Source organism: Orussus abietinus, unplaced genomic scaffold (genome assembly GCF_000612105.2).
Source record: "Orussus abietinus isolate OABI.00-Male unplaced genomic scaffold, Oabi_2.0 scaffold11, whole genome shotgun sequence".
Lineage (NCBI taxonomy): Eukaryota > Metazoa > Arthropoda > Insecta > Hymenoptera > Orussidae > Orussus > Orussus abietinus.
This window is the reverse complement of record NW_019396016.1, coordinates 1555243-1580473: the sequence shown is the minus strand read 5'-3', so window position 1 is coordinate 1580473 and position 25231 is coordinate 1555243. Positions and strand designations below refer to the sequence as shown.

Below are 25231 nucleotides of genomic sequence, written 5' to 3'. Positions count from 1 at the left end.
GTCCTCGCGCGGTTCCTTCTCTTTCCTCCCTCGCACTCTCTACGTTTTTTCTCGCGCTCTCGTTCTCTGCCGCATGCCGGTGTTTGGTCGATACGCGTCACACTTGGTTCGCCTCGTGGCCACGTCCCTGGAAACGTAACTTTCATTTCACGAGTAGCCGGGGAAACGATCGAGAGGAGGCCGGGATAACCGAGCTCGATCCCGCGATCTAACGAATCCGACATTTTATCAAACGATTTTCGACGGCCCGACTCGAAAGAGCGTCGTAGACCTCGCAGATTACGTAGAAACGATCTTTGCGGTGGAGGGACGTCTCGTTAGGAGGATACACATACAGGACATTTGTGGCCATCGTCGTTCATGAATATGCTAACGCGGGGATATTCGGATTACAAAAACGGACTCTGCGGCCACCCTCGTTCCGGAACGAGTCCATCGCGAAGCGCCCTCGACGAAAATCACGAAAAATGTCAAAAGGGGGTTCATTCCGAAGAACGGTTGCATCCGATTTCCTCGAGTTTAATCGAGTCAAATGTTCAATCATCGAAGCATCCGAATATTTCTTTGGTACTGCCAAAGAAGCATTTTCCTGGTTCACTGAAAATTTTTTTCCCAACGTAAATTAATTCTTCACTTTAACCATTATAATGCTTAAGCCATGTTTAATTTTTATTTCTTCGATATGACAGAGCGAACAGGGCGATCACGCTGTGTACTCGGACTGTAAAAAAAAATCGTGACTGAGAAATAAAAATCAGCTGATTAAAATCCATGACTTTAATCGTGACTATTTAAATCGGCTTATCCCCGGTAGGGGCCCTAGTGGACTCTGGTGGACCCTAGGGACCCTAGGGGCCCTGGGGGCTCTCGCCGCGGCGCGCGTACGTCCTCGGGGGCGTCGGAGAGGTAGCCGGCCGCGGGGCGGCTATCGATTCCGACACCCTCTCCCACCGCGATCGACTTCCGGAAGGGAGCCAGGGGAGGCGGCGAGCGGACGAGCCAAAGCTGCGAGCCCGCCGCGGGAGCGACGAGGCGACCCAGAGCGGGAGAGAGAGAGAGGGGACGAGGACGGGCGCCTAGCGGCGACACCGACGCTCGCCGAGAGAGCGGACCCCTCTTCTCTGGCCTACTCCCTTGCGCCACCCGGCCTCGAAAGTGCGCGCGAGCCCCGACGCGAAAACGTCGCGAAAGTGCGCTCTTTTCCGACCACTTCCGGCGGAAGAGCGCGATCCACCCGTCGAGGATGAACCCATATTGGATCGCCTTGAAAAAAGTCGCAAGGCCCGATTAAGAGGATACACATTAAAGCGTTATGAAAGGGTCATCTTGTGCATAGAAAACGTGAAAATATTTATAAACCTTTTCTGGGTGAACTGAATCATTTGAAAATTCATAATTTCCATTTAATTTGCATAGGTATATGGAATGACCCTTTCGTAACACCTTAATTTACCTCCCGTTGAATTCGATGCCGATGCCATCTAGCGGTTCAAGTCGCCGTCCTCATTTTGGGGGTGTACGCCGTTAAAGATGATTAGCCTGGGTTCCCGAGCCCCGTTTCGATCGTTCGATCAGGAGATCTCTCCTCTGGTTTCAGAAACGACGCTCACGGAGCGCGTAATCGTCGCCTGCGAGGAGCAGCGCGCGAGGAGGTCGTCCACGTCGGACAGGATGGTAGCATCGACGCACAACCTGGAAGAGCTCGGAGTGAGCCACCCCGCAAACGCGAGCAACGACCGGCAGCAACAGGAGAAGCACGGGCCTGCCTACAGGTCGGCGCAGACCGCCCAAGATAAAAGGAGCCGCCTGAGCAACGTGATCAACAACCTGAGAAAGAAGGTGCCGGAATCGAGCGGCGATCAGCGGCGAGAGGAGGATGACCGGAACAGCGTCGAGCGGAATCTGGAGACGTTGGAAAAATACGTGATGACGGTCCTGAACGGCGTCATCAAGGACGAGGAGGACGAGGAGAAGGAGAGCCGGGGAGCGGAGGCGTCGAGGGTGAGCCCGGGGGCCGAAGACCCCCCAGGGAAGGAGGCCGACTCCGACGCCGGGGTCACCGTCGCCGCCGAGACCCGGGAACCCTTTGAGCCCGACGAGAGCCGCGTGGAAGCCGCGGCGGTTCCGGGAGGAGCGGACGAAAACGTTGCCCCGGGTGTCGACGTCGTCGCCGAGAGCGATGAGTCGAGGAACCTCGACGGGAAAGACGTCCTCGAGGGAATGGAGAAGATCCACCGAGACGAGGATCCGGTGGATGAGCCGGAGGACTCTCGACGGAGTCTGGACGATCGGGGAGAGGATCGATTACCCGACCCTGCGGAGAACCTCGAAGAGGAGGTTGGAGGAACGGAAGACACGCCGTCGTCGGCGACACAGAGGGGGGACGAGCGGAAGTCCGAGGAAGAGAGACCTCACGGGCGAGAGAACAGGGTGCCTCGAGACCAGGACTTGGAAACAAGGGTCGGCGACTCCGGGAACCGACCCGTTAAAAATTCATCGGGGAACCCGCAATGGGTCGAGCCGTCGAGGACCACCTTGCACTGCAGCCTCCCCTTGGAGAAGGTGGGCCTCGCTCTTCACGGTTGCCAGTCCACCTCGGAGTCCACCTTGGACGGTACCTCGTTGCCGTTGAAGACTCTCGCGAAGCCGCCCTCGCCTCCCCTCGTCCGACACCACCTCTGTCTCTACTGCGACAGGAAGTTCCTCTCGATGTCCCTGTGGCAGAGACACACCGAACGGGTCCACCAGCTCGGGGGTGGCAGGCGGTCGGAGAGAAACTCGAGGAAACCCTCGCAGAGCTGCCAGTACTGCACCGAGAAGTGCCCCGATACCCTGGAAGGGCTCTTTCGGCACATGGTGTCCAGCCACGGGGACAAGTACCATGGGTGCGTGCAGTGCTCTACCAGGTACGCCACAAGGGACGCGCTGGCGAGCCACGGCGTCGTCGCTCACGGGACGACGTTGGACAGGACGCCTCGGACTCGAGAGAAGACGAAGGAGGCCACTTTCCTCACCCGGGAGAAATCCGAGGACATCTCCGATGCCGTCTTTGTGCCGAAGGAGTCCTTGAGAGACGGGCAACTGGACAACGACGTCGAGAACGACGACGACGACGAAGACGACGGGGGTAACGGCGATGGCGGGGGTGGCGGCGATGACGGAGACGACGACGGCGACGGGGACGGCGATGCCGACGGGAACGAGAACGAGGACGAGGATGACGAGGACGCCAACGACGACGACGAGGAGGACGAGAAGGGAAAGGGCATGGGCAATGGCGACAGCGACGAAGAGAACGATGAAAACGCAGAGGCCAGCGAGAAAGAAGATGGCGGCGACAACGGTACCGGCGCCTGTCTCGAATCTCGAGGGGAGGCGACCAGGTCCAAGATCGTCCCGACCACGGCCGCTAAGGACGCTTTCGGCAATCCCGGAAGTCCGGAGTTCGACAGTTCCTTCTACAGCAGCGTCAGTTGCAACATCCGCGAGAACTTGTTGCACCACATAGACGGAAAGCTACAGGCGCCCTCGACGTCCGGTCCTTCGGAGCCGAAACAGTCGTACCGGGAACCTGGCGTCACCCAGGTTCAATGTCCCATCGACATCTCCCTCACAGCCGCGACCCCGGTCTACACCGGGAAAGAGTATCCCTCCGAGGACGGCGGCAATGCCAGCGAGTCCGCCAGGAAGCCGGGCAAGCACACGAGGACCCACCCCAGGCGCGTCTCCTTCGAGAAGTACAACTTTCCCAGGAAGTACGACGGCAGGGAGGAATGGACCTGCTCGATCAAGGACCTCAGCAAATTCGACATCTCCACTCAGCTGACGCTGAGGATGAAGCAGCGGCTGATCGAGGAACGGGTCGTCTCGAGCAGCCCTCCCCAGACTCAGACCTCGGGCGCGACCGAGTCCAGTCCGAGGCTCGAGGACCCCAAGGACTCCACGGACTTCGAGGACTCCATGGACCTCCAGAACCAGAAAGAGGCTTCGGGAACCTGGCGGGAGGTCACCGAATTCGGCGCCGAGTTCGCCAGCTTCATGAGGCTGAAGAAGTGGAGTGACGACCGCATCGGGGAGACGGGGAAGAGTCAAGAGACCATCTACGCGGAACTGACCGGGGAGTGGTCGCGGCCACGGGTGTACATATGCGGAGCCTGCGCCGCGAGATACGTAAGTCTTAGAAATTTTTTTTTTTTTTTTATGCGACATTTGACGAGGATGAGATCGATCTGGTCCTCCCTCCACAGAGATGACATCGTCCGGTAACGTCCTATCGCTTTCTTTCCCAGGTAACCCTGAAGGAGATGGAGGAGCACAAGGCGGCGAGCCACCCCAACGTCTGGTGCTCGCACTTCGAGTTCTCCGGCGACCAGCGGGAGCTCTACAAGCACCTGGTCTTCCTTCCGAGCCGGAGCTTGGTGGCGGCCAAGTTGAGGGGTGGGGTCGCGCCGGAGAAGGTCTGCACCAAGTGCTCAAAGAACTGCAACACCCTGGCCGAGTTGCACCGACACATGCTGGAGTGCGGCGGGGACCAGGCCTGGCTTCTAGGCCTCTTCGGCAACGGCAAGAAGAAGTGCAAGTGGAGGCCCTTCGGAAGTCGCAGCAGGAGGAGGAGACAACGCGGCATGAAGAGGAACATACAGAACTCTCAGACTCCTAGGGTCAACGTACCCAAAGAGCGGCCTACCAGCGGGCCCAGGGTTCGACCCAGCGATCGTAAGAATTTGCCCTTTGATTTTCGCTTCCTCCCTCCTGACGAGAACGGTCGGTGTTCGCGTCTCTTGCTCCTCCTCTCCTCTTCTTCTACCTCCGCCCTTCTCCGGCTCGGAGGCACCGCGGTCTCCGGGCTAACGCGACCAGTTTCTCTCGGGCTGAGCTCGTTTTCTCCTTTTTCACCCAAAGGACTTTCGGCCGTCCCCTTTCACCGTTTCCTGAGGGTTTTTATACCTCATCATCGCGGGGGAGTGGGGGTGGAATGTCGGGATTTCATTAAGCGGCAGCGAGGTTCCTTGGTTCCTTTGATTAATGTCCATGAGATGAAGATTCTTTCCTTTTTTTTTTTTCAACTATTCTACGTATACTATGATCTCGATAAGCTTGACATTCTATAAGGAACGAACTTCTATGTCGGTCCTATATTTCTTAACAATGATTATTTTTCTACATGTAAGATCGTTATGGATTCATGATACTTATTGGTCCAGGTGAGTCACATAAAGTGACATTGTTCCCAGGAGAGAGCATCCAGAAAATGCTGGCGAATTTACCTCCGAAGAGAGCCACCAGAAAGGTCTTGCAGGATAACTCGACGAGAACGAACTCGTTACGGAACGTAAGTCTAATTGTGCATTAATTCTTTTACGGAGCTCTCTCGATTTTTCAAGTCGAGCTCGCGTCGGACGTCGAGCTCTCTCGGTGATATCGGTATCGCGGCGAGACTGGGAATCGAATAGCGATAGAACCCACGCTCTCGTTTTAACGAACTGAACGCTACATTCTGCGTTACCGGGTAAACGACGAAGGGAGATATGAATGTTCGGATCTGACGAGACCATCGCCCGACGCGTACTTTGATGTACTGCTCGGGAAAGGGTTGGTATTTCGCACGTAGGGTGGTTAGACGAGGCTCGGGTATGAACTCGATGCAACTGGCCACGTGTCGTGTGGATATAAGTAGAGTATCGATTGAACTGGCGCACACGCGTACTGGTCCAAGTCGGGACAGCAAGTCAGGTACGTAGGTTCCCTCTGCCTTGATCGAATCGAGGAACGCGCTTAGGAACACATTTTTCACCACCCGAGACGTAAATGCAAATACCAAGACTATAGGCTAGATTGTTTAGAAGACGCAGTATTTTTTACGACGCTGTATTTAGGAATGTCCGAAGTAGTTGAAGGAATGCCTTTAGATTGGTTTGTTCCCGCAGGTGCAAACTCGGTCCAGGCCTCGCATGCCCAAAGATGGCCCGACGACGGTCCTATCCAGGAACAAAGCAGCAGCCGCGGTGAGGAACAAGTTGCTGAAAAACGCAAAGTCCTATCAGAGGAATCGATGTAGGATCGACAACATCACCGCTGTTATCGAGAGTGTCGTTCAGAATCATGGCACCGACGAGAGAGACGAAGTCGAAGGGGCCGACGACGATGCCGAAGAGACGGACAAAGAGGAGCTCGAAAAGGCATCGAGGTCGGGTAAAGCGGAAGGTGGGGCTAAGAGCGAAAAGCGACCAGGTCGTGCCAGAGTCTTTAACGGCGTTAGGGTTATCAGTAAGAAGAGGAACGTTAAGAACAGAAGCGAGAGGAACGTCGAACGCTCCCGACCTGGCGAGAGGACGAAGGAGAAATTTTTCAAAAGTCGCCGAGCCCTCGGCAGATCGAGAAAAAATCTGGACGACGAGAATGTCGATAGTTCCTTTAGTGAGAAGATCCCAAGAAACGCTTCGAAAACTATCCCAAAAACTACCCTTAATAAAGTCCCTGTAAATGATGAGAAACCTCTGGATGACAAATCCTATGTTAACGATGTTAAGCCGACGACTTGTTCGACCACCTCCGAGAGAACTTGTTTGCGAAGGAAGAGGATAGTGGATCCTGCGGCTCATTTGAACGCGTCCTTAAAGGCTAAGGCTCAACTCAGGACTCACGACGGCAAGTTCGCGAGGAACCCGGGTGCAGGACCATCGGGGGACACGTTAGACATGGTTCCTCCTAGTCAAGTTACGAGGACTCGCGGAAGGGGGCGATTTATTACCCGATCCAAAATGGGAACTTTGAGGGGCGGGAAAAACGAGCTCCGAAATACTAGGAGAATGACGAGATTCTCCTCCCTGTCGTCCGACAGCGATAAGATGCCGACTTTGGAGCCGGTCGTGGATTTAGCAACTGGCGAGGAGTGCGGAGAAAAGGTAACCAATGACCTACCCGTCCTGTCTCCGGCAACGGCGCCGGGAGAACAGAGAGTCGCGAGATCGTGTTCTCGAAGCTCATCGGTCGTAAGCGTAATCAAAAAGAAGAAACCTGGCGGCAAAAGAAGCGCCACCGAAAACGATACCCCGCCTTCGGAGGAAGTTTCAGAGAAGAGCACCATCGAGGAGGTGGAGGGAACGAGCAGGGCTCAAAGTGAGCAAGTCACTAGGGCTGGGAGAGGTAAAAGGAAGCAAATCATGGTAAGGCAAAGAGTAACGAGAGTCATGGTACGAAAGGAACGAGCGGGCAATACCGAAGTTGGAACTTGTTCCAAAGAAATACCTTCGGCAACTCCGAAAAGACTAACGAGATTTAAAGCGAGGAACGGTACGAGCGCCCGTCGAGGACGCGCTACCAGAGGTAACGCCCAGATTCGCAGAAGGTCCGCAAGTAGCTCGAAACTGTCCAAGACCAAAGATGACGACGACGACACGGAACACGAAAATGATTTCATGGCTAATATCGTTCCCGAAAATACGGGCGTACCAAAAGAAAAGGGGAGCATCAGGCCTAAACGGGATAGGCAAGGACAAGGTGTCGAAAATTCCGACAAACCACCAAACGATACTGCCGACGTTCCTGCTGGTAAAAAACTTCCGAAACACCTAGGAGAAATCGAGGCTTCGAAGAAATTCGGCCTAAAGGCCCGCGACAATGGAAGGAAAGCTTTGAGGCATTCGGGCTCGAGTTACGAAGCTAAAGAGAAAGAGAGGAAGGGACAGGGCTTGATGTCGGGAACCAAGGTTAACCAAAAGGCCGACAAACTTGGGCAAAGGAAATCCGCGAGAAACGTCCGTCGCGGTTCTCGATCGAACGAACGCGAGAAAGAGCGCGGCAAGATCGAGAACGAGAACGTTAAAAAGCCGATTGAACGTGGAGACGCGCACCCGTCGTCGAAGAAGGGGGAAATCGTTGAAAGCGACGACGTTGACTTAAATACCGAAGACGCTGATGTGGGCGAAATCCCTGCTGAACGGGTTTCCAAGGAAGATTGCCCCGTTCCTGAAAGTAGGAAAGATAATGCTAATCTTTCAGAGGAGACCGATACTTCGATCGCGAAGGAGTCTACGAACCATGGAAGACGCAGGGGAAAGACTAAATCGGTCCAAGTCGAAACTGCGGATCACGGGAATTTTGCCGACGATTTGTCGAGTCTCGAGAAGATCAGCAAGCCTATGGAAATTAGCTCTCTTGCCAAAGACGCGTCGGTTAACGCCCGAGATGATCAGACGCGTATATCTCCATGCGAGGTAACGAGCGACACCTTTGAAAACTCTCCACGAATTTGCGGTGTTCAGAAGGACCTGGCAAGGTCGAAGGACCCCGTAAACCTGGCCCTGGAACACCTCCAGCAGGAGTCCAGTAACTCTAACATCGACAGTGGCAAGGAGAACTCCTCGGAAACTCCTGTAAACGTGCCGAAATTAAAAGTGGTGCGGCCAAAAAAATCGAGAGGCCTGCGCCGAGAAAGAGGGAGCAAGAGGAGCCTGAGCAACGTCATCGGGATCCTGACGGAGGGGGTCAACATCCCGGTGGAAGTTCAGCAAAGCGTTGTTCTGACCGTGCAGACTTCCTTGGAGAACGCGGTCGGTCCTGACGTTGTTCAGAGTAGCACTCAACAAATTGTAGAGGATGACGCGATTGCAGGAGCTGGGTCTAATCTGGATAAAATAAAAGAGAACAACGACCTAGGATCGGACAAATCCGCGAAGAGGAACGACGTTGAGCCAGACCGAGTTAAAGGAAATGAGGTGCCTGAAAGAAATCTAGAAACTAGTGACCCTGTACCTGCCCAGACCTCCGAAGACAGCGAATTTAGCTCCGATTTCGGATCAAACGCCTCCACCAGTGGGACGGAACCCACTGTCAAAAGCAGTACAAAGTACGAGGAGGAGGCTTGGACCTCTCCTGAGGATGCCAATGGAGATAGGCGTCCGGAGATTCCGCATCGCCGTACTCGGTTGTCCGCCTCTTCGAGGGAGCTGCAGGAAGGCAGCGCGGCTCCAGAAAATCAGCCAGCTAATGACATCATCTTGGACCTCTCTCGCAGGAAGCCTAAAGGGAAAGGTTCTTTCCTCGAGAAAATAGTGTCAAAGATAGCCAAGAAGAAAGATGCCTTGAAGGACGTCCTTGAGGGGGAAGTCGGCTCTCTTCTGGATAACGCAGCCGATGAGCTTACGAATATCCTCGACGAAGTCGAGCCAATCCTGACGGAGAACCCGGAAAGTATAAGCATCGCAGAGCCGAAGAATACCATTGAAAGAGTGGCTAAAGAGACTTCTCCCCGATCGCAAGAGTCAGTGAAATCGGATGTACAAAAATCCCGTAAAGAAGCAAAAGTCGACGATTCGTGTAATGTGATAGATACCGAGACTGTACATAATTGTAAAACTAATTCAAAGCATTTCCTTCAGGAGAGTCGTAGTCTACATAACGCCCACGTCCAAATTTCTCTGGACCCTGATGATATAGGTTATCAAATTCCTGGTGAGCCCGGAAAAATTAGTAAAGTAACGGAAGAGACCTCGAATGAACAAGGTCGCATTTCTCTTAAAACGAAACGCGAGTCAAAGAAGAGATCCCTCGAAATTCATTCTCCCAGAAGAAGTAAGAGGAAGTCGCTCGACGCCGAAAATGAAACCGAAGACGATTCCCCGGAAAGTGAAATTTCTCTTGCGGATATAATGAAGTTAATTAATAAACCACAGCAGACGAATACTAGCGGTCAAAGTGAACAAAGCGATTCTACCGGTCATCGCAGTGGAACTAAAGTACGCCTTGGGAAGCGGAAAAACGTTGACGAAGATGATCAATCGAAGACGTCAAACATCAAAGCTAAAGGCATTCCAAACGAGAAGGATGATTCTGTACCTGAAGTCGAAGCAGCGGATGTAAGGAAATCGAAGCGCAAATCTAATGAGATGTTATCAGGATTAGACGGTCTTTCTAGTAAAAAGAATAACGCAGAAATATCAGGAACTGACGACAATCTTATTTCCGACACCCACGATAAGAGCAAGGAGTCTGTCGAAAGACATCGGTCGAAGAAACTTTTACAACCCGAGGGCATTGCGTCCGTGGAAGATGTCCCGAAAAAACCCGAAGAAAAGGAAAACACCACCGAGGAGGCAGATAATTCAGGGCACTTGAAAGTCATTAATGAAATGAACCACGAGAAACCGATTGCACAACCTGAAACTTTAACTGCAGAACGTAACAATCGGATTAAGTCGAACGCTGCGGAAACAGGAAGAATATCTCCTGAATGTAATAAGGGGCCGATAAAAAACGATAAAGAGGTAGGAGTCGGTCAGGTCGTTTCTCTTGAAACCAGTTTACAAGCTGTTAAGAAGAGCATAGATCTTGAGAAAGAATCTGACGCGACAGAGGGGAACGATATTTCATGCAAAGAGTCGCAGCCGTCACTTTGCGATGATAATGAGCGACAAACCCCGAAGAAGAAAAACGTGAAAAATGAAAAGAACGCCAAAAGATCCAAACAATACTCGCCGGCCATAAAGTCGATCGAGATCGTTGATGAGACGTGCGCATCCGGTAATAAAGAGAAGCCGGTAAAGGAAGACGGAAGCTGCGGAGAATCGCGCATCGTGGTTGAGAAAAGAGAGGAAAATTTTGGCGGAAATTCCGTGTCCCGTGCTCTGGAAGATTTACAAGAATCTTCTGAGAAACGATCGGTAAAAAGGACATCTCTGACATCTGAACATTTAGACCTGCTCGATGGTACACATTTGCAGCCTCTTCCCGAGGATCGCTCTAATGAATCTCATCCTGTAGATGCCATCGGAATAACCCCCTCAAAAAAATCCAACAGAAAAGCATCCGTGGTCGACCATTTCAAGGAAACCAAGCCGAAGGAAGTCAAAAAAGGAGAGATCATTTCCGTTAGGGTGAAAAGACCGGAACTATTCAAAATTCCCGAGACGAACAACGCTCCTCAGTCGACAAAGAAACGCACTTCGAAGAAGTGGTCTCTCGCGGACGAACATTTGGAGCTTCCCGATTCTCCTCCACAGGTTATGTCGAAAGCTCCCGATGTAGAAGCTTCGACGTCTGGGATTAAAAACCTCGAAGTTGCGGTCCCGAGTATTGGCGATACGTCCGAAGGGATTAATGAGAACAACGACGTCGTGAAACCTCAGGAATTGGAGTTAGAATCCGTTGACGAGACCGAAAATACAAGCGATGCCGTTATCGACTCCTCCACTCCGGTATCGAATGTTCCGTCGATCAAGCGACGATCAACTAAGAGAAAGAAATTTCTGGACAGTCAGCTCGGTGCCCTGGATAGCACTTCTTTCCAAGAGAAGACCTCGGACAAATCGGATGTCACCGATCCGCCAAATTCTAACCAATGTAGCCGGCCTGTGTCGCGAAGAACCTCTAAGCGAAAAACAACCGAGGACGACCTCGAAGACGCATCCGATGAGACGAAAAATTCCCTTCTTTCGGCCGACTCCGAACCAGCAAGTGCGGGAAAGACTGGAGGGTTCGAAAGGCGACAAGTCCCAAAAAGAAAAGCGAAAGCTAATATCTCGCTCCTGGATGAGCATTTGGATCTTAACGACGTCCTGGATTTTTCAGATGTCGAGACCGCTTCTCTTCACGACTCCGAGGAGATTTCTGCCAGGAATATCTCCGTTAACGTTGAACTACCAATCGAGTCGCTGACCGTCGAAACGACGGATGAACTTCCCACAGTAGTAAAAGATGTAGAAAATAAAAACGTAACCCCCGAAACTGCAGATACGTCGGTGGATGTGGACGCTACCTCGGATAGTTTAAAGGAAGACGTCCAGACGCCCAAGAAACGAGCTTCCGGCAACTTTGCCGTGGTCCACACAAAATCTGGAGAGATCCTCATCGTCGAGAAGAAGAAGAAGATAACGAAGGAAGTTGCCAAGTTCTTCTGCGACGTGTGTACCACCAGTTTCACTCGGAAAAGCTCCCTGAAGAAGCACAATTCCTCTCAGTCGCATTTACTTCAGCTGGCGAAGGTCGGCAAGGACTCGGATAAGGAGATGCTGGAGCAGATCGACCGGTTATCGTATTCCGAAGGAACGTGCGAGGACAGCCAGGGAGACGACTCGAAAACCGACGCCGAACAGTCCACGGAATGTAATGTCGTTCACTTAACTCCCGAAGAAAGTGCAAATTTCGAGGAATTACAGACCGAGGGAGCTGACGAGAATCGTGCACGTGTTAAGGGTAAAGCCATTTGCGACTCTTTCGCGTTGGACGCCTCCAAGTCAACATTGACGAGCGCAATTTCTGAGAACGAGTTGGAGGATGAGCTGCTTGACGAAGAAATTTGCAAAATCACCGAAAACATGACCCACGATGAATATGTCCTCACTGACCAAGTGTCTCCAACTGCTCCCGAGGCTACGTCTACGCCACTGATGCCTGCTACCCAAACGAAGGTCCAGGATAACCCGAAGAAGAGTAAAAAACTTGAAAAGAAACAACCAAAGAGAAGAAACCTTGCCGAGGAACACTTGGACTTGGACACTCCGGAACCTGACGCAAGCTTAGAGGTCGTGGAAGAAACCGAGTCTGCCGACCGGAAGCTTGGGAAAGGTACAATTAGTTCCGCTGAAAATGCTCCAATTCTGGGTACACACATGTTTACGAACGTGGTTGAAAATGAACCGATGCCTTTGCTAGAAAGTCACCAGAGTTGTTCGGGAATTATATTGGAAGAGAACGACCGAATTGGTACCAGGAAGGAAAAACAGGGAACGATGTCTCCCTTAGAGGATCTCGTTGGAATTTTCAATGGAAGACAAGAAGAAGCCAACCAGGACATTCTGAAACATAATTCTGTAAGGTGCGAAGCAGTATCGATTAGCAAAGCGAGCCAAGGCGAAGCTTCAGAAAAACGTGGAAAAGTTTCTGAAGACCGGAGCAGTTGCGCAACGACAAATATCGGGGGATTCAAAATGGAAAGTAATTTATCACTGCTTGAAGAAACGCATCCCGGCGGAGTTACTCTGCCCGTCAGTGAAGAGAAGAATTATCAGAAGAACGCGGACACTCCGAGGAAAATACGAAATCAAGAGAAATCCGAGGAAGCCGAGGGACGTGTCGAGGTACTGTCAAATGAGAAAGAACCTCTAAAAGTAGTTACCGACGCTAATGAAGAACGCGAGTCTGATGAGGTTAATCTAAATGTGACGAAGAAAGCGATCCCCATTGAACGAGGAGGAGACAAGACAAATTGCGATGGTCTCTCTAGAAAAAATAATTCCTCATTTTCTCACAGCTCGGATAAAGTCGAGGTGCAAGATGTATTGAAAAACAACGCATTTAATTCGGCAAACGATCCCGCGAGTCTTGCCGTGCCAACGAAAAATCAACAAGATACGGCGTTTATTGTGAAGCCTTCAGAAATTGATTTAATAATTTCAAAGTCAATAATAGAGACATCTGTGGGGATTGAAGGCAACGCTGCCTCCCTTTTCGAGGAAGAGCAGATTAAGCTCGGTCCAAATTCACTGGTACTTAATGAAGATGATGACTCTTCGAGTTTCGGTGACAAACCATTGTCGGAACTTTTGCCTAAGATCGGTTCAGGATTAAAATCGTCACCCAAGACTCACAAGGTCCTGGATTTCTCCAACATCACGGAGAGACTCAAGGCGCAGATGCCTGCAACGAACGAGACCAACGTTTCATTGCTGACAGAGTTCGACAGCGATGAAAATTCTAGGGACACCGAAATGTCGGTCGACATTCAGAAGCTCTTGGAAGATGCCGAACTTTGCGCCGACGACAAGAAGGACGCCCGTGAGGATGAATTGAAAGTCGCGTTAAATAAAGAACCCCCGGTCTACATCGAATCTCGTAACACCGTGATCCCCAAAAAGGAAGCTCTTCCAGGGAATCCAGCAGAGGAGAAGCTTTCCAAATACCTGCCCGTTAAACGTCCGGCAGGAAATACCGAAACCGAGTCACCAAAAGACGAAGTTACCGACGACGAAAGTAGTAAGAAAGCTCACAACGTTGAAGGGTCACAATCCAGCAACGAGTGCAAGAGTATCACGAAGAGGAGGACTCCAAAAAATAGACCTAAGTTGCGTGAATCTAAGAAATCGAGAAGGTCCCACATGAAAAATCAGAGATCCATCCCGAACAACCGAGTAGATAACAGCAGCGAGAGCGATACCAGCTATCAAGAGGACAGGGTGGAGTCGCGCAACAAGAGCAAGATCGTGAAGAGCGTGTTCGGTAGAGTCTTATCCGGCGATAAGACTGACAAAGTCAAGGAGGTGCTCGACGATTGGGATTCTAGGTCAGAAGAGGAAACCAAAGGAAGCGACCCCAGACACGTGCGAGGCGACTCGTCTCCGTCATCTATGGACTGCTTCCAGGGAAAGAAGAATACCGATGCGGTTCCAGAACCTAATAGTAAACTAAATGACAATTTCGGTCACCCCGAAAGGACGTCAACCCGTAATCGTAAGAGGATCAGATCACGCGGCACGATAGAAGGCACTGCGGAACGAGATAAAGGAGCCAAGTCTAGACCTCCTTCGGGTAGCAGAGAACAAGAAGACATCGAAACTCGGTCTACGTCCGAAGAACGGGGCAGCAACGCGAAGCCAAGAACTTGTTCAGGCCCCAAAAAACAAGACCACGTAGCATACTCTGTACCTTCCCTTGATTTGGTCCTACCAAACTCTAGGTACCGGCAGAGCAAAAAGAAAGCCGAAGAGAGGATCTCCAAAGCATTCGAAGAGGAATCTCTGATTTTGGACGACGTAGACAAGTCTTTGAAGGCATCCCGTCCACCGGAAACTTCCTATGAGCTTCGGAACCCCTCGATAATTGCCAGGAGCAATTCAACGACCCGGTTGTCCTCGAGTGAGGTGGATATTTCTGAGCCGGCCACGTACGATCTTGATACATCCCCTAGGAAAGATAGATCGGAGTCCAAGAAGACGATCCAAACGAAAGTTCTTTCGGAACCGAAGAGAAGAGGAAGAAAGCCGGAGAGCGAAACGGGCACGAAGCAGATCAAATCCAGAAATCTGGACGACGCGTCCACGGCTTCGGAGGGATCTTTGAAATTCACTGGTCCTCAAGAAGACCTCACTGGCCTTGAAGAAATGCCTCGTGCGTACGACGATTTTCCTAAACCTTTGTCTCCAGCCAGGAACATTGTGGAAATTGGCGCCTCCAGGAACCATTCCCTAGATCGACTGTCCCGCTCGTCTATGAACTCTGACGAGGAAAACGAAGAGGAGAACGACGACGAAGACCTTGCCAGGGGAAGAATGTCTCCCCTCTTTTACGACACGCCGGATTCATCCTTGGACGACATGTCCGATGGCGCAGAGGACGAGCCACCTAGAAAGCGGAGCTCCAGCGAATTTTCCGGCGAGAAGGTGGTCATCAGATCACCGCTGTCCAGTCAGGAAGACAGACACGAGGTGGTCATCATTGCTCCTACCGATGCCATCGAAGACAACGCCTTGGATGTCCCTAGGGAGATCGAAACTTCCCCACAGAAGTCTAGACAGGGAAAGGTCCTCAATTTCGATGAAGAGCTCTTCGTCGAGTGCTGCTCCAGGCTCAAAGCCACCACTGAGAACGAGCTTCGCGGGGCAAAAAAAATCAAGTTGGATCATTGCGATGCCTACCACAAGAAAGAGGAACCGCCAGGTAGCAGGACGACGAACAGGGACAGGTGGCGCGACGTCGAGAGCCAGAACAGTCTAGGCAGTCTTTTGGAGTCCGTTAACCAGGTAAATATAGGTGGAAGATAGAAAAATAGTGTACTCGCTTGCACGTATTAAGGTGACGATTAATCGTTTTCAGCTACTCGGCGAGGAGATGTACGGCACCAAAGAAAGGGACTATTCGAAGCGGACTCGAGACGTGCGCAGCGAAAATTCCAGTCGATCTGCAAGTCCTGATCCCGACTTGTCGCGTCGCGATAATGTCGGATACGAGGACAGTCTGGATGTCGCGTTCGAGCACAACAATAAACTCCGTGACAAGATTCAGCAACGTATGAGGGAAAGCGAGAGCTTGATCGCCAGCACTTTCGGACAGGGGAACAGGAGCAGCAGCTTCGACCATCGCCATCATCACAGGCACCATAGGAATCAGGAACGAAAAAGCGGTCACGAGGGGAACGACCTGATTTTCGGACACCCTCAGGGACAAGGAAGCGTGTCCACCCCTCACCTGTCCAATGGAGAACTTGGCAGCGATCGCGCGAACGAAAGAACGGAACAGTCGGGACAAATCCGAGTCGACTCTTCGGGGTTCAAGAGCAAGGTGAACTCCACGTTGGGGGGACTTTTGGACAAGGCCCTATCCAATCTACTTCACAACAATGGGAAGCACGATCACAAGTGAGTGAACACTCGGTTCGCTTGTAACGCCTTGCAGACCTCGCTGCTCTTTTTTTTGCTCTTTGTTTTCTTTCTTTTGACTAATGGCTTAAACTTTAAGACCTAACGAATCGTCTATGTAATTCGTGTAAATAGTATTTACCAAGCAACAAAGCATGCCTCCAGCCTTACTGCATCTATTAGTTGCCAACCGTGAAATGGGCTTCACTCTTGGCTAATGTTACGCTTATTTGTGAATGGGAAGAGTCGAGATATAGTATTAGAATCGATAATAAAAGTCGCCGTCGCTTTCAGTGGCTCGACTCCGATGAAGGTCCTCGCCGAGCTCGCCTGTGCACGGGCACCGTCGTCTACGAACACGGAGGTTCCGCACAGTATATCCGCTATTAGATGTGCCACTGCGGAAATAGATCCTGTTTTGAATGCCGGGCCTGATTCCAATTCCGTGAAGGAACAGCCGCCTAAGAAATCTCGAAACCCGATAAAGGAACTTTTCGAGAAGAAGAAAGAAATGAACGAAAGGAGGCAGGTCGAGAAATGCAAATCTGGGGCGGCCCTTAAGGAGCTGACCAATCAACATCAAAGGAAGACCAAAAAGACGCATAAACGTCAGGACTTTCCTCTGGTGCGAAGGAACCAACACGGCGGATTAGCGGAGAAGAAAAAGAGAAGGGAGTGCTTCGAAAAAAGGGTCGAGCCTCAGGCGGACAGAGTCAAAGATGTCTACGACTTCGACGACGACGAAAGTCAAGCGGAGGTCCAGCTTGGACCGGTACTGTCCTACAGGAGCAAAATGGATAAAAGCTGCGACCTCGATTCCCTGAAGGAAGGGCAAATCGACATGTCCGATGGCATGTCGAAGACCATCGGCGATACTTTGGAAAATGGCCGGTCGAGCGATGTTCTAGGCAGGAGACTGGAGACTATAATAGACAGGAAGTTCAAAGAAATGGAAAAATACGCCCCGAAGACGAAGGGCGCGTTGAAGTCCTTCCAAAGTGAAGAGAAGCAGCAGCAGGAAGTGACGGGACCAATGGACAATTTCGTCGAGAGGAAGCAAAAGGTGAAGAGATCCGTCGAGCCGAGAACGAGCAAACACTCCAAGCTGAAGAAACGGAACCGGAACTCGAAGAAGAAGTCGAGGAACGCTTGGTACGAGGACGACAGTTCCGATGAATTTAGAACTGCAGCAAAGACAGAGGACATCGGCGTCGGCATCTCGAAGAGCCAGAGATCTTGCTCCAAGGGGAAGCAAAATCTCTTCGCCGAGCTGTCCACTTCCTCCGAAAGCGAATTCGAAGACGAGGACGTGGAGTACACCTCGAGAAGGGAATTGGAGATAAAGTGCGTTTCACGGAACGCCCCGGAGGGGCGCGAAAGGGAAGGAAATGAAATTCGCGAAGAAATGCCTGAAGAGATGGGTAATAAATGCGACGTAGAGAGTATCGGAGATTTGGAGGTAACGCACGATGACCGGGAATACTTGGGGAAGAGGAAGGACTCCGATGCCAAAAAGTCAGAATCGGAAATTTCTGATCGGCCGCTTATCATCGACGAAAGGAAGGAGAGCGAAGAACAGAGAAATAGCGACGAGGAGACCGAAACTCAGTACGACAGATCCTTCGAATTGGACGATCTGTACAGAGAGGACAGTTCCGCGGCCGAATCCGACCCAGAGGATAATATTTTGGAGGATAAGAAAAATACCGAGGAAACGAGGGCTGAGAGCCCGAATAGTCGGGAACTGTTCGGAACGGTTGCGGAATCGAAGGAGAAATATTTGCAAGAAGAGGAATTAATTCCTCTCGAAAAGGCCCTGGATATTCTTGATCATTCCGAGGGTCTCTCTAGGGAGGAGCCGAACGACGAGGAAAAAAATAATTCTTTAGTTCTCGTCGTAGGGCGACCCGATTCGGTCATGGAAGCTATTAACGAGACTTCGAATTCGTTTGAGAAGATCGAGAAAGACGTCGCGGATCTCAACGAAGATCGCGACGACGACCTCCTCGATCTACCCGAAAAACTGACCAGTAACGAGAAACCGAAGAACGATTCCGAAAATCTCCCGCTGCACGTGTTCCTGAGCAGAAAAGTGCAGGAATCGAAAAAAAGGAAGCAACAGCAGCAAGAGTTGAAGAAGCTCCAGGAAGAGCAGGAGCGGATTCTCCTGGACTTCCAGCCAACCAGAAGGCAAAGGAAGTGTGCAATAGGCAAGCAAGGACTTTTGGCAGAATTTAGCAGCTCGGACGACGAATTATACGTGAGAGTTCCGTACAGGAAAAGCGGAGATCGGTCGGATACCGAGCACAAGGTCCGGCGACCGAAACGAGAATCGAAAGAGAAGAGGAAAGAACGGTACATCGAGAAGAAACACGAGCAGATGATCGCCAAGGAGCAAAAGGCGATCGAAGAAGAGATCCTCCGAGAGGTGGAGAAGAAAAAGGAGATCGAGGCGAGAGACGATCAAGACTCGGACAAGGACTACGTGGACAAACCTCAAACGGAGACGAAAGGAGCCCACGCAGGGAAAAAAACTGACAAATCAGCCCAGAAGAGGAAGCCAAAGCAGAAGGAGAAGAAATTTTACGGGGAGTCGGAAGACGTGCCCGAAGAAGGGGACAAAAATTCTAACGAAGGCAACGACGTCGTCGACAAGCCGCTTGGAAAAAGTACGCGAGACGACGTCGAGGAAGAATCTTCAGGGAAGCAGTCGAGGACGCCGAAAGTGACTCCGAAACCAAAGAAGAACACGAGAACCGATGGAAAGGGCACGAATGGTAGTAAAAGCGGCAAGAGCATGAACGGGGAGAGGTCGAAAAATAGGTCTAGCACGTCGACGAGCAAGGATCCCAAGGAGAGGAGGTCGTCCAGCGCAAAAAGGGACTCCGCCGACGAGGAATTAAGAACAACCAAGTCGTGGAACAAAGTCGAGGAAGGAGTGGGAGTCGCCATTGGCCGGCGGAAGAGAACCGCGGCTAATCAGCTGTACTATTGGTCCAGCTCGAGCGACGAAGACGAAACCGTGGATTCGACTCCTATCGTCGAAGAGGAAGAGGACGACCACCAGGAACAGCACGGATGGATCGTGGGGGACTCGCATAAAAAAATGATCACGATGCTCGCGATGGAGAAGCAGCTGAAGGAGAAGAGAAGAAGAAGCGAGGACGAATTCGACCCAGGTAAAGCCAAAAGTAAGAAGCACCGCAACAGCACGTCTTGATACGTGTTTCACGATTAGGTCCATTAATGAAAGAAACGAAAGGGGCCCGATTAATCGATATAGTATCGGGGCGAGCATTCGGAGCAGCTGACAAAAAAAAGGAGCACGGAGAGGACGTGTCTCGAGAACCCGATTTCAGCCGCACGTGGTGGAAGAGATAACGCTTAGGGGTAACGCGGATGCTCGACGAGCCGTTCGTTCTCTGGAAGAACGATTTAAATACGGATACGGTAAAGAATCGGGTAAACGAGGTGGCAACGATTCGCGATCGGTCGAGATCGCGTCCCCGTGGGTAACGAGAGGCTCGCGTGCGCAGAGCGGTACGGGAAAAGCTGTCGCCTTGTATGTAAAACAGCAGCTTAGCCTTGTACCATTGGACTTTGAACCTTAGGTTGAGATATCCCCGTTATCTTCCCTCCCGCCGCGTCCATTATATCATAGGATCGTATAAATATTAGGTAATATAATATAATTTAGACTGACGATGAGTGTACGGTGTAGTCGAAGGGACGAGACGAGAGGATACTTAGACAATACAGAAAACCTTTCCCAACGGTTTAGCTCGAGTCGGTTTCGCCTGGAAATGTGGAAAAGAAAGAAAATAAAAGAAAAAGCAGGAAGAAAAGGGGAGATGCAACGATAGGTTTCGCGTGGGTTATTTCATGGACGATATGTAACAGGGGTCCAATCGAGAGTAGCGCTTTGGCCAGGCTTTTCGTGAAGAAGTATACCTACATATCGCAGGTTCATTAGTGGGAAGCCCGAGGAAGAATTTCATTTCCAATAATATGTCGATAGGCATGTGTGTATATACACCTATCGATCGGTATGACCTCCGAGCGATTTGTAATAACCGGAGGCAGGTGCTTATGTATCGTAAATATGCCGATTTGCGCGATCGAATCATGCATTTTCGTATGTTCGTCGACTGATAGATCTCACTGTGGCATCAGACGCCGGGTTACGTCTTACATACTTGCATACATACGCATGTACACACGTACACATAGGTACAAGACGCGTAACTTACGAAAACCCTAATTAAGAATATTACGCGCGGAGTACCGATACGTTTCCATCGTATAAATAACTGTGGGTACTCGTGGGGAGAATACAGTTTTCACGCGGACTTTCACAGTTCTACGCATAACGTAACGGTAAACGGTTATTGACTTTATTGTAAAGGTACTGCCATAGCCATATTATTATATATTAATATTATTACATACCATGCAAAAGCCTATAATGAGAAAAGAATAGCTATTAATATTATATTCCTGTAAAGTTGAGATGTTAGCACAAAACTATAGGTACATCCAGTGTAAATAGAGCATATTTTCAATGTGTCTGGAAAAGTATGTTTTGTAATATAAGCATTGCAAAGGAAAATAAATATGACTAAAGAAATACTCATTGATTTAATTTCGCTTTTCTTCTCCCCGAATGGAATAACGAATAGAAAAGCTAATGCTTTTGAAGCGGTCACGGAAGCAGCGAAAAGGTTATCTCGCTGTCCCTGGGTACATCTCTATCTAGCAGACAATCCGCTAATGTACATCGTTTAACGAGGTAGGTATCGATAATGGATAAATGAAATTAAATCAATTATATGAATGTTTATTTTAACTAAACGTGGAAAATAAACACTAGTGATTAAAAAGTCAGTAACCGAGAACTCGAGTTACCCTATCATAGTACCTAGCATACAATAACGTTTGTACACTTATATGATTAATGGAACCTCTCGTACATTCGGCGGGTGAAGGATCGTTCATGCCCAGCTTACGGTAGTTTTTGTGGGGCTTGCTCCTTACACGCAAAAACTCGGTGCTGTGGTATCCTCGGTACCATCGACTACAATGGAATTTCGAAATTTATTGACTCTAACCATAAAGACAATGGAGGTAGCAACGCATCCGTATCTCAATTTCACAAATGATTCACATTATTGAAAGTTATGATAATATAACGCTGATTACGTCCTGCAGGACTAGTGATAGCAAAAAGTATGGCAACTCGAGTTTTAACGTTATGGCAAAATATCCACGGAGGAAAAACATCTGCTGGGCCGGCGAAAAACTAGATAGGTACGGTACAAACTAGGTATTTTATAAATGCACAGTTTATCCATTGGATAACGTCTTCCAATATCATGTCGTTTGCTTAGTGGGAATATGTTGCAGATATTATTAGTACGATACAGACTCATAAATGTACTCTAACAAAAGTAGGGTCATTTACAATACCACCGACAATATTTCGCTTGTGCAAAGAAATAACCAAGTGCTCAACTTATGCACATTGAATTGGATCTGGCATTTACAGTACTACTGCCATTTGATCTTCAATCGTAGATACGCACATTAAAGGCTTTATGTCACCGGATAACCTGTACAAAACCTCAGGGTTCAATCAGGTTTTGTAAATTACAAATTCAACTGCAATGAACAGCTCGAACAATATTCAGTCTTTGAACGGAAACTTAGAGAGACTCCGTTACATGCCCATTCCGCCCATTCCGCCCATTCCACCCATACCACCGCCCATTGCACCCATTGGCATTGCTGGTTCTTCTTTGGGTAATTCCGTTACAACGGCCTCTGCAGTCGTCAGCAGAGAAGCAACGCCCGCTGCATCGGTCAAAGCTGTACGAACGACTTTGGTCGGATCGATAATCCCCTTTTCGATCATGTCCACGTACTCGTCATTTAGCGCATCGTAACCAAGCGTGCCTTCGCAAACTTTGGCAACTACGACGCTGGCATCGACTCCAGCATTTTGTGCGATTTGTAAGCACGGCATGCGCAATGCATCGGCTACAATTTTGATTCCTATTTCTTGATCGTTGTTCTCCACCTTCAGGGTCTTCAAGGCTGGCGCGCATCGCAAAAGCGCAATTCCACCTGTTATGACAGATTTCTTACTTTAATAAATAATTCCACTTAGATTATTTGTAATGCATTGCACAAAGTGTACTCACCACCGGGTACAATTCCCTCCTCGACCGCAGCTCGGGTAGCATTTAAGGCATCGTGTACACGATCCTTCTTTTCGTTCACTTCTACTTCGCTGCTTCCACCTACCCTGAGGACAGCTACTCCTGATGCGAGCCTTGCAAGACGCTCTTGCAGCTTTTCCTTCTCGTAGTCGGACGTAGTATTAGCGATCTGATCTCTAATTTGTTCGGCTCTCCTATCGATGTCACTTTTATTGCCTTTCCCTTTCAGGAAAAGCGTGTCATCTTTTGTAATGACTACCTCACCAACTTGGCCTAAATCACTTGGCTGAAAATGGTGTTACATAAGATAACTCTAGTTGTACCATTGCAATGACATGAAATTATTTACATATCGCTGTATTTAGAAAAGTATAAATAGATCGTAAAATAATTATGCCTTACCTGAATGTCCTCCAACTTAACTAAATTGGCTTCATCACCGAACACGATTCCCCCAGTAGAGATAGCCATATCTTGGAGAGTGGCTTTACGATTATCGCCAAAGCCAGGTGCCTTAACTGCTGCCACTTGCAGTCCGATCTTTAGTCGGTTTACCACTAAAGTCGACAGAGCTTCTCCATCGATATCTTCGGCAATAATGACGAGTGGTTTGCGTTGTGAATTAGCTAATTCCAAAGCAGGAATTATGCTTTGCACCGATGAGATCTTCTTTTCGCTAAATAAAAGCAATGCATCCTGGAATTCAACTTTGGCTCCTTTACTGGAATTGATGAAGTATGGAGAAATGTAGCCACGGTCAAATTTCATTCCCTCGATTACTTCCAACTCGTCGTTGAGGGTTTTCCCATCTTTTACCGTAATCACACCTTCTTTTCCTACTTTTTTCATAGCATCGGATATAAGATTACCAATAGATATATCGCCATTAGCTGAAATTGTAGCAACCTGTGCAATTTCTTCAGGCGTAGTAACTGGCTTACTCAATTTTTTCAGCTCATCTTTAATTTTATCGACTGCCAACATGACACCTAAAATGTGTGTACATGACAAATGATTATCGCACAAACGTTACATTACCTATAAAATACCTTGGTAATTGATATGAATATATAAATAAAAACTATGTTCAGATTTAAAAACTAACCTCTTCTAATTTCAACGGGATTGGCACCTTTGCTAATTTTTTCAAAACCTTCTTTAGCAATGGCTCTAGCTAAAACCGTAGCCGTCGTCGTACCATCCCCAGCTTCTTCGTTAGTGTTATTAGCGACATCTTGAACCAATTTGGCTCCAATATTTTGAAACTTGTCTTTTAATTCAACACTTTTAGCAACTGTAACTCCATCTTTTGTTATTTTTGGACTACCCCAACTTTGCTCCAATATGACATTACGACCTTTTGGGCCCATTGTGACAGCGACAGCATCTGCCAGGATGTCCACACCCTGCAGCATCAAGGCGCGTACTTCGGGTCCAAAACGTACATCTTTTGCATAAGTGCGAAATTGCATTTGCCGCAGGGCAACCCCACGCAGAATAGTAGGTAATCTGAACATCTGAAATATCCGAAACAACATAAGGAGATTACATCAAGTATTCTAAACAATTGAAAGATTGCCGATTCTTAAGCATGTGATTCAGCTTTGTTTCACACATGCAGGAGAAGATTGTCCAGCAATTATGAGGTGTCTGAGAAAGCATGTAAAAGAAATCGAGTACAGATCGAAGACACGAAGATTACATTGATAAACCAAATCAAGGAGAATTTTAGCATAGTAACTGTATAATTCTTGAAACGGAGGTGCACACATTTCTACACCTCGCAAGCAAATCCAAGAATTTAGTCCCTATTAATTGTATAGTTTTCTAAAAATGAAGGGAGAAGCAACATTCAACTTGAAAGTCGAAAATCTACAAAGATCATTTACACTTAGGATCGAATTAATTATTCTGCGTGTATGGAGCAAATCCGAGGAACATGGTTATGTAAACCACCGCGTGCTCAACGTAGCGAATCGTCGAGAAAACAAAATCACCCACAACGATAGTTAATATTCAATATGCATTTTCAAACATTTTCGACTCAATATGATAAACTGCCTACTTTTATTTTAATAGAAGAATCGAGGTAAGTTGCAAATAAATGTACGACCGGCCGGTTAAAAGTCCACGCCGTATCTCGCACGTTTTCTTATGTAGATGCCAGACAATTTCTTTATATTAAATCATTACCAATTCTTACCTTTACACTTTTTTATGAGCAATGAGAAGCGGTTTTTGTAGGAAACCGAAAATGAATCGGTCGGGTCTCCTCCGAACTGCACGTTATACCGCACGCGGAATGAAAAGATACGACCCAGGCTGAAGCAAGCCGGAGTTGGAGAAGTCACGTGGTCACTTCCCCTATTTCCGCGCGAGCGCACCACACCCAACTTAACCTTACCGGTCACTTCCGAGAATTCGAGGAAAATCGTGTAAATTGGATGCAATGTAGCAAGCGATCACTGAAAACCCGTTTTCCGCGTTTGAGTCTCAATGAAGCTTGCTGGAACTCTCGCGTATTCTGTTTAATTTTCAGTGATTCTGCAATATTCAGAAAGGGTTGCGTGTTTCTAGAATGTGCAGGAATAGTGGACAGATGGCGTACTCTGTCGGAAATTCTCGTAGTATTCTTGTTACGTAACGACTGATCCCCGATGGTAT

The 25231-nt window shown here is 49.2% G+C and overlaps 2 protein-coding genes across 4 annotated transcripts in view; one reads left to right on the top strand and one right to left on the bottom strand.

The window, feature by feature from the left end:
* The window catches only part of LOC105704047 (microtubule-associated protein futsch), a 29185-nt gene extending 8209 nt beyond the window's left edge, over positions 1-20976 (top strand). The window contains exons 2-7 of one of the 3 annotated variants that reach the window (XM_012432923.1): positions 1598-4170; positions 4290-4716; positions 5235-5332; positions 5928-15734; positions 15808-16349; positions 16644-20976. In XM_012432923.1, the coding sequence (XP_012288346.1) occupies positions 1672-4170; positions 4290-4716; positions 5235-5332; positions 5928-15734; positions 15808-16349; positions 16644-19569 (16299 nt within the window). In that variant the 5' untranslated portion in view covers positions 1598-1671 and the 3' untranslated portion in view covers positions 19570-20976. Of the gene's footprint in view, positions 1-1597; positions 4171-4289; positions 4717-5204; positions 5333-5927; positions 15735-15807; positions 16350-16643 lie in introns of all 3 variants that reach the window. The other 2 variants (XM_012432922.1, XM_012432921.1) reach the window with 2 other exon arrangements.
* Positions 20977-21165: 189 nt separating this feature from the next.
* Positions 21166-25143, bottom strand: LOC105704048 (60 kDa heat shock protein, mitochondrial-like). Its single transcript, XM_012432924.1, has 5 exons — positions 24771-25143; positions 23673-24084; positions 22970-23556; positions 22550-22853; positions 21166-22472 (listed from the first exon to the last, which is right to left on the bottom strand). Exons 2-5 carry the CDS (start codon positions 24082-24084, stop codon positions 22066-22068), a joined length of 1710 nt encoding a protein of 569 aa, XP_012288347.1. The 5' UTR covers positions 24771-25143; the 3' UTR covers positions 21166-22065.
* Between the last annotated feature and the right edge of the window lie 88 nt (positions 25144-25231).

Coding starts and splice junctions, on each gene's coding strand:
- LOC105704048 (XM_012432924.1), bottom strand. CDS start 24,084: ATGTTCAGATTACCTACTATTCTGCGTGGGGTTGCCCTGCGGCAAATG. Junction 23,557..23,672: donor TCCCGTTGAAATTAGAAGAG/GTTAGTTTTTAA, acceptor CACACATTTTAG/GTGTCATGTTGGCAGTCGAT. Junction 22,854..22,969: donor TTAAGTTGGAGGACATTCAG/GTAAGGCATAAT, acceptor CACCATTTTCAG/CCAAGTGATTTAGGCCAAGT.